General features: G+C 41.0%; 1 protein-coding gene across 1 annotated transcript; it reads left to right on the top strand.

Moving 5' to 3' along the window:
* Nucleotides 1-8,880: 8,880 nt before the first annotated feature.
* LOC117429760 (la-related protein 6-like) lies at nucleotides 8,881-16,880 on the top strand. Its single transcript, XM_034907200.2, has 3 exons — nucleotides 8,881-9,733; nucleotides 12,286-12,484; nucleotides 14,353-16,880. The coding sequence occupies exons 1-3, from the start codon at nucleotides 8,994-8,996 to the stop codon at nucleotides 15,469-15,471; spliced, it is 2,058 nt and encodes a 685-aa protein (XP_034763091.2). The 5' UTR covers nucleotides 8,881-8,993; the 3' UTR covers nucleotides 15,472-16,880.
* The last annotated feature ends 1,430 nt before the right edge of the window (nucleotides 16,881-18,310 follow it).

The following is an 18,310-nucleotide window of genomic DNA, read 5'->3' as shown; positions in this document are numbered from 1 at the left end:
GTGTGTGATTGCCAGCTGTGGATGATCAGCGGGTAGGTGTGTTCCAGCACGGCGTCAGGTATAATAAACAGGTCCTGTTAGTTCACCACGGGGCTGCTGCAAAGCCACGGACAATGGGCTGAAGATCGTCCACGCTACCCGAGCATAGTGAGAGAAATAAGTTGCTGAAATCCTCCGATCGCCGTGATGGTGAACCGGGATCGGAGCCAAAAGAAGCTGCCAAAACCGCCGACGGCCGGAGTTGGGGTTTGTGATACATAAAGATTAGTTCAGGGATGGTAGATCCCTTTAAAGTATAGCGAGGTGAGCAAGCGGGACCTCCATGCATAAGGGAGTAGCGCACGCCGCTTTTACGGCACCTTTTATTTTATAGTTTTTTGTATTGTGTTTTATTTTGTTTTTCGTACGCTGGCCGTATGCACTCAGTGAGCTGCCATGGTTGGTAGTGTCACGTGAGCTGTTGTGTGTGTGTGTGTGTGTGTGTGTGTGTGTGTGTATGTGTGTAAATAAATCCTGCGCGCCTGCGGGGCGTGTCAATTTCAACCTGTCTGGTCTCCTGTCTGTCACTCAGCAGCGAATGCACGCATCCACAAGCAAGAACCCTTTCACAGATGGTATAAAGTTTGATCAATCCCGAAATTGTAGGCTGTTGTATATTAAGAAAAATAAGAAGTCACATAGATTTAGACCTAATTGTGTTTTGATTAACTTGCCCATTTTTATCACAGCTTTATTAAGATAGCTCTTGTTTTTTTTTTTTTTTTCCTTGACCCCAGAACATTTTTATATACAGATCGCTCTTTCTAACTTGGCTCTTTCTCTCCATAGTTAGTTCTACACAGAAAACTTTGCTTCCCTTGGACACAACTCTGACAGTATTCAGTGGAATGTCTCGGTGTTACTAGAGAACACATGGTGCTAGGACACCACAACAACACGCGTTTATGTGTTTGAATGTATTATGCAGAATGTATTTGGCAGATTGTACCCTGCTGGGATGAAGATCTGGAAACACATTCCATAATTCAGAACTGAACTGCAAAAATAAAATCTGTATCTGATCTAGCGAAGAAAGACATGCACTATACACACACCAGTGAAAAGTCAGAACAGCCCAAGCAGTTTTGATAACACAGTGAATTTGTCTTTAATTTAACCCATCTGCTGCCAAATCTATATAAAACTGACAGTTACTTTAAGAATGTCAATTCATACTTTTGTTTGTCATTAGGAAAAATATGATTTCCAATTGTAATGTTTATGAAACCTGTGACCGCAGTCAATTATCAAGCTGGTAATGATGACTGCTCTGCTGGACATTAATGCTTGAGTTCCAGCATCGCAAAAACATAGTGGCCCCCTGGCTAGCCTGGTAAATCCCAGATACGTGTGGTAAAGCATTGTAAAAAAGTATGTCAGTAACATACATCCTGCACCACGGCTGCAAATTCAAAATTAGGACAATCAGTATGAGGAAAGTGGATAACCAGGACATATAAACACAATTACAGAATACAATCAAAATGAGCAATGAAATGTTTAATATAGGGATTGAACAAGACTTGCCTATAATTTGAAGTTTGATCACTATTCTATGATGTCACCTCTGTCTAGTTATAGTTCTGAGCAAACAGAACTATAACTAAGTCCCTTGTCAAAAAGAAAAGTTGAAAATCTAAACCCTGTGGAACAGTTGCTTTAGTATCATCAATTTGCTGTTCACAACAAAACTATCTTATACTGAGTTTGTGTTTTAGATCGCCAGGTCTGAATGATGAGGTTGACAGCCCACTCTGAAATTCCTTGACTCTGGAAACATATCCTGACAATCTGCATGCCATCAGTCTCATTTTGTTTGCCAGTGGATGAGTCACTTACAACCCTGGTAACTGCACCGATGTCTGGTCCTGTGGCAACTGTGGAAAATTCACTAACTGGCTGAGCAGAATCGAAAGCCATGGCTTGGTTGTACAGACTGGGGCAATGAAAACACACTGTCCTGGTTCTAACAGAACATTCTGTAGGCACCTGTTAATAAGAATAACGGGTGGAGAGGCAAAAAACAATGTTTACTTCAAACTATTGGAGAATGCATCAATAAATCCAGCATCTGAGTCAGGCTTCCAGGACATGTATCTCTGTAGTTCTGTATTAATCCTAGTAGCAAAAAAGTCAATCCCAGGAATGCCCCAAATTGCAGTACTTTCAGTAAATATGTCTGGATGCCGCTGCACCTGCAGATTGCCTATTTGAGATTTTGTATCAACTATGTTAAGTGTACCTGGTAAATATGTAGCTGTAATCCAGTTTTTTTTTTCCATCTCCAAATTTCTCACGAGAAAACATAACAAGCAGGTGACTTAGAACCCCCATTGCATTAATATATGCAACAGCTGCCACATGGTCTACTTTAATTAACATATGTGCATTACCAGTATCCCTACAGAAAGATTGCAGTGCATATAATGCTGCTCGCAATTAAAGTTGATTTCTGAAATCAGAAGCCTCATTTTCTGACCAATTACCTCCTAGTGAGACATCATCTCTTACACCACCCCAACCAATAAGGGATTCATCTGAGAAAACAGTTCTTGTAGGAGCTGGTCTATGAATTGGGCCCCCAATCATTTTTAACATTATCAAGCCACCAGTTTATCATCTGAAATCATTGATGCATCAATTACCTTTCTGAATTATTAAGGCTTGGTTTTTAGAAAAGTCAAGGCTGCAGTAAAATAAGATCTAAAGGACACAGCAAGAAAGTAGACACTACAGGTCCAATAACTTAATGTTCTAATTGATAATAAAGCAACTTTAAGTAGATCAGAACAAAGACTTAAAACCTTATCTGTTTTATCCTGAGTCAATCTAACCAGCGTTTCCATAGAATTAATAAACCCCACAAAGGCAATAGAAGTACTTGGAGTGAATACAGACTTTCCGTGAATAATAAATCCTAGCTGCTCAAGGAGATCTTAGTGTCTTGCACATTATTAGTACATTGCTTAATTGTGTCTCCTAGAAGAAAAAAGACATCTATGTAAGCAGCATTGGTGTAACCAATGGGAACATAAAAAGGACATTGGCGGTTTTAACAATTTGGTAAATATGTGAGGAGTTCTTGTAAGACATTGGGCATACATGTACATTGGTATTTAACCTCCTTATGAAGGAATCTGAAACATTTTCTTAGTTCCTGGGCAACAGGTAGAGTATAATATACTTGCTTTAAATCAATAAATGTCATATAGCATTCAGGAGACATTAGCTGTAAAACTGGCTTGAGAGTGTTCATCTTAAATGTATATGATGTTTAATGTCATTCTAGACTTGTCTTTTTTTGGAACCACAATTATTGATGAAATAACTTCCTTCAGTGACAGGTGTGCCATTTCAACAACGTAGTTACCTAATAAGCATAGAATCACAGTATCCAAAAAACGTAATTTCTCTGAAGAGAAATTTGCAAGAATTGCAGGCTTAGGTAAAGGTAAAACTATTATCAATCCAATGTAAATGGACACAGTGTCTAGTAATATTTGAGCGTCTGAGGTCAGTTGTCTCCAGTTATCAATAAAGAATCTACGCCTCCCCAGCAACAAAACACACATCACTTACCTGAGGTAGTGCTATTTCCTTACATTTAGAAATGTGTCCAGTTCTCCTGGTGCTCGTTTGTACGCGCTCCATTGCTTTTTTTTTTTTTTTTTTTGGCGACCATTTATGCCAGCCGAAAGGGATGCTGTTGCTTGTCCTGAGGGAAGGACGAATCCTTAGGTGTATAGGGGTTGTCTAGTCTCGAAAGTTGCTTGTAGGTTGTAGGAAGTTGTTGGTGTCTTTCAAGTGTTGTCCAGGTCGTCGCTAAACATGTTATTTGAGATGGGAGTATTGACCGAACACAGCTGTCTGAAAATGCTCGGCCAAACAGAACGTTTGTAACGAACTCTTCTGTGCTCCAAGAACATTGCAAATCTACGGGCTTATCAAGTCGTGTTAATTTAACTGCGATACGTAATGGTTTCCTCTATTGTTTTGGATGATAGTGACGACCTTATGTGACTTCAGGACTAGTTGAAATGGTCAACTGTGTATTTAAATCCTTCTTTATTTTAAATTATAAGTTTGTGATTGTCTGTGTGAGAGCGATAGATCACAGCTAGATTTGTATGGGTTACTGGAGGTGTGTAGTCAATGGAAGTGTTTGAAATTAAATACAATACACAGGCTTGTGAAATCCTCAGAAACACGGAGGCCGTATGTTTTGTTTCATTGACTTGAGGTTTCTGACAGCAGACATGAACCATAAAATGTTACATAGTAACGTTTATAGTAAAATGATACGTAGCTTGAGGAGAAACGGGTGTGAAAGACACCTGTTCTTCAGATCTCTTCCAGTCGTCTGAGTCACTGCCTGAAATCCCGTCTTTGCAATGTTTAGCCAAGTCAAAAAAACTTTTGGAACTGGTCCGTGAAGATAAAACTGCGCACATCATATTGGTTGGGTCAGCGCTAGAAGTATTCCGCACTTCTTAACATCCTGCCTCTGAAGGGAAAAACGGCTTATCCTCCTTCGGTGAGATCACGGCGTTTTGTTTTTCCGTTTTTGTGTTTTTATTTATTTTCTTCCTTTCCATACACCTGCCCAGGGACTGCCAATGAAAATGAGCTCATAGCTAAATCTGGATGCAATACATCTTATGACGTGTCATAAATGTTAAAAATTGTAAGTTGTCCCTGTCAATGAATACATATTTATATATTTTCAGTCTCAGTATCTAAGCTCCTGGAGGTTTCATTAGCTCCTGGCTAGTATATCCAACTGCTGAAACAGCAGACTGAGAGCTGGTAGACTGAAGTGCCAGCTGACCATCGGCTTCTTTTTGCTTCAAAGGCAGATGACCGCAGCTTTTAGGAGCTTTGTTACATTTTGTAACTTCTTCAGCTGCCCGTTACCTCAGTGGACCTGAGGTATCTAATGGAACACATGAGAAGATGACGTAATGGAATTACAATTTGATAAGCAATTCTCCGTGCAAAAATAAAGTCTGACATACAGACCGGTGGATGGACGGAGATAGACACTGCCCTATGTCCCCACAATCTGACATTCTCATTAAATGATGCTAAATAATGTTACTACCAAGTTTCATGACAAAGCAGTTCTTTATATCTGGAAGCTCACTTATCCAATTAGCATGATGTAGCTATTGAGAGTATCAGATTCTGCTGCTGTATGGATGCATCTGTCTGTGTGTTCATCCCTACCTCTGTATGTCACACTGCATCTATCCAGAGAATTGCTTATCATAATGTGATTAAACATTTAATTGTGATTTCTTATTCTATTGTTCAGCACATGCTGTTGATATATCTCCTGGTCATTTACTTTGTCATCATTTTGATAGCTCTAGTTTAAAATGTACAGCCCTGGTGGGGATGTATATGCTTCTGACATACTTGTTTGTAAATGTTTCTGTTATACAGTATTAGTTTAATTGCTTTTTCAGTGTAAAACCTTTTAAATCTTACAACCCAATTACAAGGTTCAAGATCAAAGCCCACTTTTTATTTCCTCCAGTAGGAATGCTGGTCTAATGAAAATGGACATTCCAGGAAGAGTTTTATCACACAAGGGTGTGCTGATTTTTCATGCAGTAACCCACAAGGTAACAGTTAGCCACAGACCTTCATTCCTTTTTCTGACTCAATGGTTCTTCTATAGTCAATCGCTGATGAAACTGACTGATAAGATACAGGATTAGCAACAAACTGCATTTCTACTTTCCAGCTCCCCCTGACATATGAATCCAGTTATGGACCAGCAACTAAAAATAGATTAGACAGACAGGGAGTCAAACTTGCAACACTAGGAAGATATGCATGACATCTTCAAACTGTTCTAGATTGTTTTGTTAAAATGTCAACATTATCAAAAAAAAACTGCTGAGCTTATATTTTGAACTTGGGCATTGAGATGTTGTTTTTTATAAACTACATCAAGCGTCCAGTTTGAATGCTCTACTGCCTGAGTTTGATGCAATCGCGCAGGTGATACGCTTAACTGCAGTTACCACGCTGTGCGTGAACGAACCACAGCTCTTGTTATCAAACATCTGCTGTATAAAGCTCATTTTTATTTTGCAAGTTTGCATTTCTGTTGAAATCTCTGTTACATTTACTCAATTAAAATAAGACGCACACAAACACACCCATCTGCAAATGAATAAAACAAACAAACAAAAAACCGAAGATTATATATTTTTGTTTAGCTAACCATAATTTCCTGCAATGTCAACTTTTTTATGGCAATGGTTTCAGAATGATGCAAGTTAATTTGAGCTGGGAAACACTGCAAACAGTTATTAAAATTCAGACACGACTTTCGTGAAAATGGAAAATAAACCCGAGTCGTTGTTTGCCTGTTCATTTTGTTGAGTCATCAGAGTAACTGCTTTGTATCTCAAAGAACACAAGCATCACTTAGCTACGCGTGCCTGCGGGAAGATGATGGATGTCTTCACGTGACACACGATGGAAGCCCACCTTGTGGAAGGCCATCTGGGTCAAAAACGCATTGTGTAGAACACGTTTCAAATATTCGTTATTTGGACCAATCCGAGCACAGAAATGACTACGTGTAGCAATTTTAATTGGTACGTATTCTTAAAAAAAATGACACGAGCTACATATTTCCTACTTTGGTGTCTAGACAACGTATTTGCTTATAATCACTTCTTATTCACAATAGGCACAGTAGCCAGTAACATTTGGTGTATCATTTAGATAAGAAGACATCAATTTAAAATAAGGAATATTGCAAGTATGGCGGCGAGAGATTTTCCTCTGAGCTGCAAGCATACATTTTCTGAGTGCAGCCGTCTCATTGAGGTTTGGCATTGGTTATTTTACGTGGCGTGGTTCTTGTCCGGACAGAGACCTTGTTTATTATCAAGTATAGTACATTTGTTAGTAATTGTTATCTCTGTCTCCTGCTTTACCATAAAAAATAATAAAGGTCATCACAATATAATAATAATAATAATAATAATAATAATAATAATAATAATAATAATACTTTGATTTTGTATAGCGCCAGGGGCGTTTCTTTACAGTATTTGCTAGAAGCCCCTCTGACGTTTATTATGTAACATCACTAACATCTTCAAATACTTCAGATGCAATCATGGAGAAGCCACTGACATACACCCTTATAGCATTAACATAACTAAATTGCAACATTCCAGCAAACATCGTTAAAATGTTGTGTCAGTGGGTATATTAAGTAACAGTTTTATTTTGTAACACAATGTCACTGTATTGTACACCCCCAAAGTATAAAACGAAAGTAAACAAGGATGTGCAACACGTTACAAAATGAACAAGCAGAAGAACGATTCGCATCTACCACTGTTAATTAATAAAAACAATAAAATCCAGTAGACATCGTGTGACGCGTATTGTATTATTATTCGCCGTTTAAAAGTAAAGGCATATATAAGGAGGCTATGTGGTCCAGTGGTTAAAGAAAATGACTTGTAACCAGGAGGTCCCCAGTTCAAATCCCACTTTAGTACACTTACTAATTTTTTTAAATTCATTGGCTCTTATTTCATATACGCATCATACACATGGGAGGGGTCATACGCAAAAAACACTCCATCATATAATAATAGACGTATCCCCTCAACACCGCACGACCAGCATGACAGTAAACATAGACACAATGAAGCGTTCTTACCTTTGTATACCGTTAAGTTAGTGATCAGCAGATGTGTCAGTCGCACAAACACAGCGTGTGGTTTTCACTAACTCTACTGTGTAGACTAAATTAGTTTTTTTTCCTATGTGTAAATATCGGGACTTTGTTCCTATGCATCGGGACGCGGGACATTTGCTAGGAAATCGGGACTGTCACGACCACATAGGTGCACATGCATGCTCTTCTCATCGTGTGCCTGTTTACGGTGATGGGAAGTGTGGAGAAAACGACTACTTCAAATGGAGTCGTGGTGGCAGCGTACCTGCTGAACATGACACAACCATCGCCATGGAAACTGGCTGGGGTTCATAACCAGTGTTCCATCTTGAAGTGTATGTAGCGCAATTGGTAGGGCACAATAAGTTATACTGGGTACACTGGGACACAAAGGTGGTACTTCAATTCTGGGTATGGGTGAACTGCAGACAAAACTGAATCCATGTGCTTCACACTTGAACTAAGAGCCAAGTCTTATTAGCCTACTAGTCTGATGTAGGCCCATTCGTGTTTGTACTAGTTTGTTTGTTTAAACAAATGCTTTAAATTAGTACAATTAATGTAATGTGGCAAAATATTATTTTAATTTACACTGTAATTATCTAATCTCGGGTAGAAGCACGTACACATTTCCGTCTTCACAGTATTGTAAATTGTGCTTTTGGGTAGCATAATTCCCCCTATTAATTAAAAATACACCCAACTGCGACTATTTAAACATTAATTGAGACTGGGGTAGAGGGTGTGGTCTGAATTTCGCCTTTTTAAATTTTTATTCGGGGCCACTTAGTGAAACATGACTATATTCACTGTAAACCCGGGAACATCTCTAATTGCCTTTGCTGAACTCACTGAACGAGTGGCACATTTCAAGCAAACTTGGGGATTTTTACCACGTGATAATTATGACAAAACTACCCTTCCCTCATAAATAAACAAAAGCATAATCCGGAGTGCCTGCGTTTGTTCAGCCAAGATATCTCGAGGTTTATTTTTAGTTCGTCCAAAATCAAATCCCTGTGCTTAAAATTAAATCCTATTATTCAATTTAACTCTAATAAACGCAGTGTGAGTCGGCCTCGTTGATTGGAGCGTTTTGCTTGCTCTTTTAATGCGTTGCAAAACCTCATAAAGAAATGTAGTTGAAAATTAAGGGTGGCGTTCATTCCCAAAGCTTATAAATATAACGTGTCTGCCGAGACTTGACGATTGCCATTTCACAAAGGAATCGAGAAAGATGCACGCTTTGGTAAACGCGTTCCTCCGTTGTCTTTCTTTTCTCCTGCCTCCCCCCTGGTTTCATGTTGGTATCTGGTGGGTTGGGGATGAACACGGAAAGATGACATGGTCCAATCCCAGGGCCCGTTTCAAAAGGAGAAAGCCTCTTACAGATCAGGAAGTAACAACAGAAGCAGTTTCCAGTCCTTCCTCCTCCTCCTCTGCTGCTGGTAGGCGCGTCTCTCTTGCAGCTCCCTTGCCCGCCGTTTCCTCGTTGCCCCGGGGATCTCCTTTGGGGAGAATCTGGGAGCTTTGGCAGGCTTTGGACTGCAATTTCGGGGCTTCCTTCTTTAGGCGCTTGTTGCAAAATCAGTCTGGTTTGCCCAACGCCTGTCCAGCATTGGTTTGTGCTGCTAGCACGCGTGCTGAGGAAGGCAGTTCTTTACCTGAAACTGAACTGGCAGGCGAAGAGGAAGCGAAAGAAAGAACCACAAGAGAAGAAGCAGGAGTAACAGACGATATGAGCGCGGTGACGGAGACGCCAAGCCCGGCTGCTTCAATCTCGCAGTCCGCGGTGCTCGGGGTCGCAGACGCAGCAATTGAATGCCAGGGTCACGAGATGAGGAGCCAGGTAACAATCCGGGTAGCTATCCAAGAGGCCGAGGACGAGGACCTCGATGAAGATTTCATGTCAAACCACCTGGACCTTCGAGGGGGTAGCTGTAGTGAAGATGACCTGGGAAGACACGACAAATCTAGGTATATATACTGTAAATATTTTTACATATTCTTTGGCGGCATAAACGGCTATATTTATTTACTTGATGTATTTATGTATGACTGTTTTATAAACTAAAGTTAATTAAATGGGTAGTGTGTATTTAAATATAATGCCGTGATTTAAAAAAAAAAAGTAAGCCTCCCATCCACTTAATTCTATTGTCAATTAAATCACTGACGAGGCAGGTAGCTTCTGTACACGCCACCACCTGTTGTACCAGACAGCATACAAATAGGGGGGTGCTTTCCCAAATTGCACAATACAGTGACCAGTAGTTTCTTAACGTTTTGTTTTTTAATGTAGCATTGCAACATCATTTCCGATTTCAAAATGATCGAACAGACGGTACGTGGTTTACAAAGTATCTCATTGTTCCTAATTCGGTCAGTTTGTACTTTAATAACTCTTCGTCTCTTCCGTTAGTGTTTAGTTTGAGAGAAATATACTTATCAAAATGCATTATGAATGGTTAAAGAAAGGAATTAGGATTATTGATGCCAATTGGACAAGCACATATAAACCAATAGCAACGCTGGGGTTGGTCTATCATATATTCTTTTAAAGTACAGCGTCGGCTCTACCACAGTTATACTATCACCCTTGGTGGAAAAATCGGAGAATTCGATAACAGAAAAATAGTGTTGCGTCATTTTGGGGCTACGTTACAAGAATATGAATGATACATTGTGAATGGCAGTGTGTGTCACTTTGGTTTAAAAATAGCAACCGACGGGGTGTGCGTTAAATGCAGTATAAGCTTGCAATATTTGCAGTTACTGTTTGATTTGTACATTGCATGTTGATTGTATTTGTTTTTACTGGGGTGGACGCCACGCTTAAAAGCCTTTAAGGTTTTTAATCTTCTAGTCGGATTCCCCCGTCAATCACATCAGACAGAAGTGCTGACGCAGGTTACAGACAGGCCTCTAATAGCCCATAACAATGCAAGCACATTGCAGATTTGTTAGACCTGGCTCTACACTCTTGACTGTATTGACAGGTGTTCCTATTTGTATGTGAAAATGACTGGCTGGCCATTTATCATTGTGGTGGGTCAGAACCTTCTCAACAGATGACTCATACTTGCATTTATTTTAATTCCAATACAGCAAAGATTAAAGTAACCCACTTTTGATTTAATGTATAAACAACACAAGGAAGTGTTAACATCACTCCCAGAAAGACACAATTCAGACACACTTATGTGAATGATCTCTCCTGTTCTGGCGGTTATTGTTGCTGTAATTGTTTGTGATCACAGCAGGCCTGTGCTGGAGAGGGTCTGACAGGTCTGTTGATGCAGTATCAAGTGTGACGGCAGGCTGTTCTGAAGTAACCTGTTGCTTGCTCAAGTTTAATTTAAGCACGAGTGCCACCTTTGTGCCCCCAGGCTAGAAGTGTTCACACCTTAGCCTTGCATATGTTTATTTTGAGAAGCCAATTTGATGTTAAACGTTCCCCCTCCCATTCTCCAGGGATGAGCTTTTCTGAGAAGGTCATGAGGCTTGAGGACTACAGTTAAAACAGGAAGCAGTGTCTGATGGCACCCGTTACTTGCCTTTCTACGTTTTAAATACAACACTTTGCAATTGGTTGTTATAAAGAGGCATCTGAAGAGCTGCTTGATTCTGACATACTTTAGTCCAAGTTCTTGAGAGTCAGAACCTGGGTGTATATGGTAACCAATATTGTGGATGTAGGCCTAGATCATGTTGGTCTTCATAGCCAGAATGAAACCAAAATAGTTTGTTTGGAATGAAAATAAAGTTTCAACTTCAAACCTGCAAGTAGCGTGTGATGTGAAGACGCTATCCAGCCTTTTAAAATAGGTTTCTGACATGTGTTACCATAGAGGGTTAAAGTGACCTAGACTAGTGAGTGCATTCCTTTTTAGTTGTAGCCCTACAAGCAAAGCAAGCTGACCTTTCTTCAGCCTACAGGGTTAATTCTTAACAACAGAAAGCCCCAGAGATTTGAGTGTAATGGCTGGGAACTGATTTATGTAATGTCATGATGCGTTTTAATAGTGCTTTAAAGTACATTACACAACCTATAAAATAACTAAAATATCAACCAGTAATCTGCCCTCTAATACAAGTAAAAGCGAGTGACCTCATTCTTAACAGCCACAAATAATCAATTCATACTCGTAGAGGCTTTGACTGACTAAAGCTATGTAAAGCTTCAGGCAGAACACTCTAACTACACCTGCAAGTGAAATGATCATCCGATCCATAGGAAAATCCTTATAACCATTGCCAAAAGTCAAGGAGACATTGGACTCCCACATCCATGTCCGCCTTTAATCGGTGGCAGTTCCCAATGGTATTCAAGTCAGGTACATTTAAACTTGCTCTCTTTGCACTCGACCACACCAGTCAAACCTCCCCACTGCCTAAAAGCTGTGTCCCCTTCCCCCTAAGGTTAAATCTTGTGGGATGCGATTTTAATTTGTTGAATGTGATTTCAGTTAGTATCTGTAGTTTGATGAGCAGTGCTGCCCCTGTCTGACCCCGATGCCTCTCCTTAGTGGTGCGGGGACAAGCGGAGGGGAGCTCGAAGAGGACAGCTGGCAGACCCCTGACCCCGAGCTCACCCGGAAGCTCATCACCCAGATCGAGTACTACCTGTCTGATGAGAACCTGGAGCGTGACGCTTTCCTGCTCAAACACGTCCGCCGCAACAAGCAGGGCTTCGTCAGCGTCAAGCTGCTCACCTCCTTCAAGAAGGTACTGAGTGTGATTGTGTGTGAAATGCACCCAGCTGTGGTGAAGTCAGAACATGAGTCTGTCTTGTAACAACTCGCATCTGGGCAAGAGCTCTGAAAGATACTGGAAAGTCCCTTAAGAGTCAATGACTTGCTCCACGACACGTTACTAAAGTTTGTAACAAAACATGTTATTTATCATTTGACTGCTGTGTTGTATGTATCTTGAGGTAATATACTTTTATATTTATATTCCCAAATCCTTGGCCAGAAGTCAGTGTTGAATAGTTATTTCCATATGATATATTGTGTGTATGAATAACCCTGTCGGTCCAACACTTGGAGCAAACAAGTTCAGTGTTTTGATTGGGGGTGTGAACTGGTTTATTAATGTGCATGACAACAGGCGAGCTCTTGATTAAGGTATCATTAGTCCCGGTTACTTTCCCAGCAATATAAATAATAGATTCTGCTTTATTTTTTTTTGGCTTTTTGTTTGAACCCAAATTGAAGTATTAGTCACTTGCACAAGAATAATTTGGAAAATTACTGTGATGCTTAGAAAGACCAAAAGATATACATAGTCAAATAAAAATAAGTGCTAAACACTGATTTATAAAGGATTTGTGAATTAAAGACACTATTTAAGATATTCTAGCGATACGTACAACAGCAACGGTTAGTAATGTTTTATCTGTAGTATCAGTAACACTATAGAACAATCATTCTAGTAAATCTTACTAAGAGTGCCATCATTTCACATTTTTCCATATGAAAGACGCGCTCATTATGGTAAGTGTGTGTACAGTTGTTTTGTGTTTCTTAATTTGACTGAATGCTCAAGGTTTTGTGCTATGAAAAGTTTTTCCTATAGAAAAATGAGACCTGCAATTACCATAATTTTATATTCAGTTAGATTTAATGACATTCTATTGGCATCAAAGTTCTCGTTTTCATTGCAAAGGGCTTTTCAAAATGTCAATGTATCCTTTCTTTCCCAATGGCAAGGAACTAGATTTCATATAGAGGGACATAGTTAGGCCTTTGTATCTAACACTCAAAACTGAGCAACTCAAACACTCTACCTTTCTGCACTGCAGCCCAGCTCTAGGCTACGGAGGTACTCAAACCCACTGCCTCCCACACTGCAGCCCAGGGCTTTCCCTAACCACTGAGCTACTCAAACCCACTGCCTCCCAGCACTCATTTGAATTACTAGATCCCACTGCTGCCCAAAACTTTCTGTAAACAAGACCGTCTTGCTTCATTTCAGAACTAGTTCACTTCAGTTGCATATCCAAAAGTGGCTTTTATGGTCTTTCAGGGGGACACAAACATTCAACAGCATCTTGCACACTAAAGCACATAGGAACAAATTTCCCAAGAGGCTCTTGTTTTCACCTTTCTCCTGCCTGAAATTAATCAGTCAATGTGCTTCCAAAATAGCCTTCCCTCTGGGATTGTACATACCTGCTCTTGGCTCTGAATGCATGGTTCTGATGCTCTTTACTTGATGCCCTTCTGTTATCAAATGTATTGACATTTAACCTCAGGAAATGCCGTTTCCAAGTAGATACCAAGAAAAAGAGAACTTGCAAATATCTGTTACAAAACTAAACCTGTCATCCTGAGAAGGTACCACCAGGAGAACTTTTATTGGTGTATTCTGGACACAGAGCATGTCTCGGCTTTCATGCCATGTTGAAAGCAGACATGCAACAAATTGATTTACATTTTTAAAAAGTACAAATTAAATCTACTGATTGTTAATGTTTGTACATGTATCTTTTGATTTGTGATAAATTATTTGAGGAACACCTGTTCTTTTAATACTATAGTCAGTGTCTCCAAAGCTTTCTGTTTCTGACTGACTTTTTCTCCTTCTCCCAGGTGAAGCACCTGACGCGAGACTGGCGGACGACAGCCTATGCCTTGCGCCACTCTCAGCTTCTGGAGCTCAATGAGGAGGGGCGGAAAGTACGGCGCAAGGCAGCGGTGCCTGTGTTCGCCAGCGAGAATCTGCCGAGCCGCATGCTGCTGGTGAGCGAGCTGCACCTGTGGCCTGAGCTTGCTGGGGCTGCCGGGGGGCAGAACAGTGCCGGGGGGGCTGCGCAGCAGGAGAAGCTGATGGAGCACCTGCTCAAAGTGTTTGGTGTATACGGGGTCATTGCCTCTGTCCGTGTCCTCAAAGCCGGCAAGGAGCTTCCAGCAGACCTCAAGAAGCTCAGTGGCCGCTACACCCAGCTGGGCACCAGTGAGTGTGCTATTGTGGAATTTGAAGAGGTGGAGGCTGCGATTAACGCTCATGAGGTTCTGGGAGGCAGCGATGTGGCAGTTGGAACAGGGGAAGAGGAGGAGGCAGTGTCTATTGGGGCCACTGCAAGGGCTAAGGTGATCCTAATTGGCACCAAACCCCCGAAGAAAAAAGTCCCAAAGGACAAGCAGCGTGACGATAGCTCTAGAAAGAATCGCTCTCTCAACTGCAGGGTCAGAGAGTTGCAGTATATCGGAGATGACGCCTGCAGCTCCTCCGAAACCGAGAGCAACCCCACCTCGCCCAGGCTGTCCCGCAAGGCCCGGCCGAACAAGCTGAGCCCTCCCGGAGGGGGCTACCACCAGAACAACCACCTGAGCCCCAGTGTCTCCCCTCGCTCCAGCCCCTGGAACAGCCCCAGAACCAGCCCCTTGGTGCAGCGCAAGTCCCCACACAGCCACAAGTCTTCCCTGGCCAGTGCAGGCAGACTGAGCCCTGAGCCAGGTCAACGCAAGTGGGCTGACTACTCATCGGACAGCAGCCTGACCCCCTCTGGGAGCCCCTGGGTGCAGCGCCGCAGGCAGGTGACATCTCAGGAGAGCAGCCCGGTCGGGAGTCCCATGCTAGGCCGCAAGATCCAGAACGCAGACGGGCTGCCACCAGGGGTGGTCAGACTGCCAAGAGGACCAGATGGAACCAGGGGCTTCCACAACAACTCCGTGGGGGACAGGGGCAAATGCACCCTGCTTGAGTAACAGGGAAACAATTCCTCCCCCACCCCTCGTTTGAGTTGAGAGATATGGGGAAAAACCGTTTCACAGCCTGGCAACTTGGAAAGGGAAGGAAACGGTCAGACTATTTAAAGAACATGACTGAATTATTATAGTGGCTATTTTATTTTTGTATTTTGTTTTGAAGACTTTCTAATTGTGTTTCTCAAAAGCCATAGTCTTAAGTTGGTGGCTCTCTTAATTTGTATATTTGTACCGACAGTTTATAAGCTGCATTGTTTTTCTTTTTTTTGTGTGCGTGTTCTGTTTGTGTATTGTATACAAGATGTCGGATCAGAAGTGGTATATTGGTGAAAATGATAGTAGAAGTAATGAGGTATGCTAGCTTTTCTAAAAGTGGCATCCATGAATGGATAAAGGGGAAATACACATAGTGGTAATTAACTGGTAAAAAGGCATTTAGAATTAATAAGTAGATTTTGTTTAGTGACAGCTGCTCGAATACATCTTATCAAAAAATAAGGGGGCTGAGTTAGGTAAACTTTAAACCTGAATGTGTCTCTCAGAACCTGAATGCATCAGTCATTGTGGCACAGAAGTGGATTTGGTACAAGGTTAACGCCAATCAATCTGAAAGATGACTAAAATATAAATATGTAATGGAGTTGCACAAATTCCATAATCCTTAAGCAATAGTTCTATACCCTGTATTGATAACTAGACAACTTTTGTCATGCATAACTGCAGAGGAATCTGTTACTTGTCAACCTTTTAAAGTTGTTTGTGTTTGTATATCTATTTTAGGGGACAAAAGCACTTTTTACCAATTGATGCAGTAAGCTGTTGACCATTTTGTATCCTTAGCAACGATTCTGGCTTTAGGTTTCCTTAGCAACATATGAGACATCAAATCAGCTGCCATGTCTGTTTGCTTTTCCAGAGTATGAATGTCAGGTGCTGTTGCCCTTCTGCACCGCATTCACAGTGTGGTCTGGTTCAGCCATGGATCACAGGAACAGAAATAACTATGAAGTGTCACTTTTAGTAAATGTAGCATATCTCGTTTCTGTTTTTATTTTTACATGTCAAAGAGACTGTATATAAATGTAAATTTAATATATTAAACTTGTTAGACATTCTTTCCTGCCGGGTATATGGAATTTGTTTAGGAGGACACGCACGTCCCTATGTGGCAGTCTGCTGGTTGGAAGCACGGGGCCCTGGGTTTCCTTTATTTCTCTCACCCCTGATCAAGGGGAGGGGTCACTGCCTGTCCTATGAGAGAGGCATTCTGGGAATGGACTTCAAGCGGACACTGTGACACCTGAAATGAAGCAGTGCTTCCTGTTGAACCATTCAAAGCTGTTCTGTGTAAAATTTAAAAAATGTATATAATGTACTTCCTCTTGTACAAATAAAGCACTGAAATGGCACGTTTCAAGTCTGAATTTCTTTAAGCAAGTAGCTTCACATTTCCCTTCATGGTGCCGTACGTGAGTGGGTTCTAGGTTGTTTTTCTCCAATGTTTATTTCTCTAAATCTGACCGCTGCTTTCAGCCCCATGTTGGCGTTAACACCCTTCCTCATTCCAACCATGCGAGCACGGCAGGGTTTCCATGCGAGCACGGCAGGGTTTCCATGCGAGCACGGCAGGGTTTCCATGGAAAATAAAAACAAGTCTGGCCTTTTTCTCTTGCTGTTTTGGTAGTACCTTTTCAGGTAAATCTGGTTTCCATGTAGTTTTTTTTTTTTAGGGAGAGAAATTCTACTTCCCAAGTGTACAAACGACCCAATTAATATTAAAATAAAGGAGGGAGTATTTAAATGTTTCCGTCTGTGTTCTAATTTGTGATTACTGAGATTGTGCAGCTTTCTCAATCGGATCCCGCTATGGGTTTAGGTTGTGTTAAAGAACTGCAAGTGCAGCTTGCCTCATTTGGCCACAAAATATCCAAAAAAATATAAAGTAAGGGAAACAAACAAAAAAATAAAATGGATACCAACTTTCCGTAATAAAGCACTGCTACCCATGTATTTACAGAACATTTTTTGACTGTGTATGTGTGTGTATATATATATATACACACACAAGTTTTTCTAACAAATGTACAATAGGCTACCCTGTTTTCCCACCACATAATCTTTTTATAACAAATGCGTGAATCCAGATTCCGCAGGGACAGTGCAAGGCTGTCGCCAGTAACATTCATTTATGTTTGTTGTTGGTACACAGGTAGTCCATATGAGTTCAACACATTTCCAGTAGATGCTAATCCACACAGACATTTCTTGAACTACGTTCTGGAAGTCTTGTATGAAGTTTTAGCAAGCTGATAAGCCCTGTTGTTGTCTTTTTGAACACATTTGTGGAATGTTTAGTGTGTTTTCATTCTTCTGAAACAAATCTTGCTCAATGAATTAGGTTTATGAGATTTTACTTCAACTCTATTGGTGGTCTGATCCCTCAAGCCTGATGTCAGTAGCCCACAGCAATAGATTAGGTGATCACTGACACAAATTCACAGCTATGCTAATTTGAATACATTCTAGGGTACACCATTGCAGACTAAGAACAACTGTGTTCTGGTTTGATGTCTTGTGGCCTGAGCAGGATTTGAGCCCAGGCTGCTGGAGTTGAAAGGCTCAGGAGGCTGCAGAATTGCATCTGCAGCGCCATCTAGACCTTGGATTGCCTTTTACCCCCTTAATTGAGTGCTTGTTCAAACAGTTTCTTAAAATACATTTGAGAGGGACTCAAGTATCACGAGGCAACTGACAATTTGGACGATCCCAACCTGTCAGTAAATTTTAAACACTGTTTTGTGGCCTTGTTGCAGAATTAAAAGTTAGCACCATTTTATAT

The sequence above is a fragment of the Acipenser ruthenus genome, chromosome 24, assembly GCF_902713425.1.
Source record: "Acipenser ruthenus chromosome 24, fAciRut3.2 maternal haplotype, whole genome shotgun sequence".
NCBI classification, from domain to species: Eukaryota; Metazoa; Chordata; class Actinopteri; order Acipenseriformes; family Acipenseridae; genus Acipenser; species Acipenser ruthenus.
The sequence above is the reverse complement of the archived record's forward strand: the minus strand, read 5'-3'. Positions and strand labels throughout refer to the sequence as shown.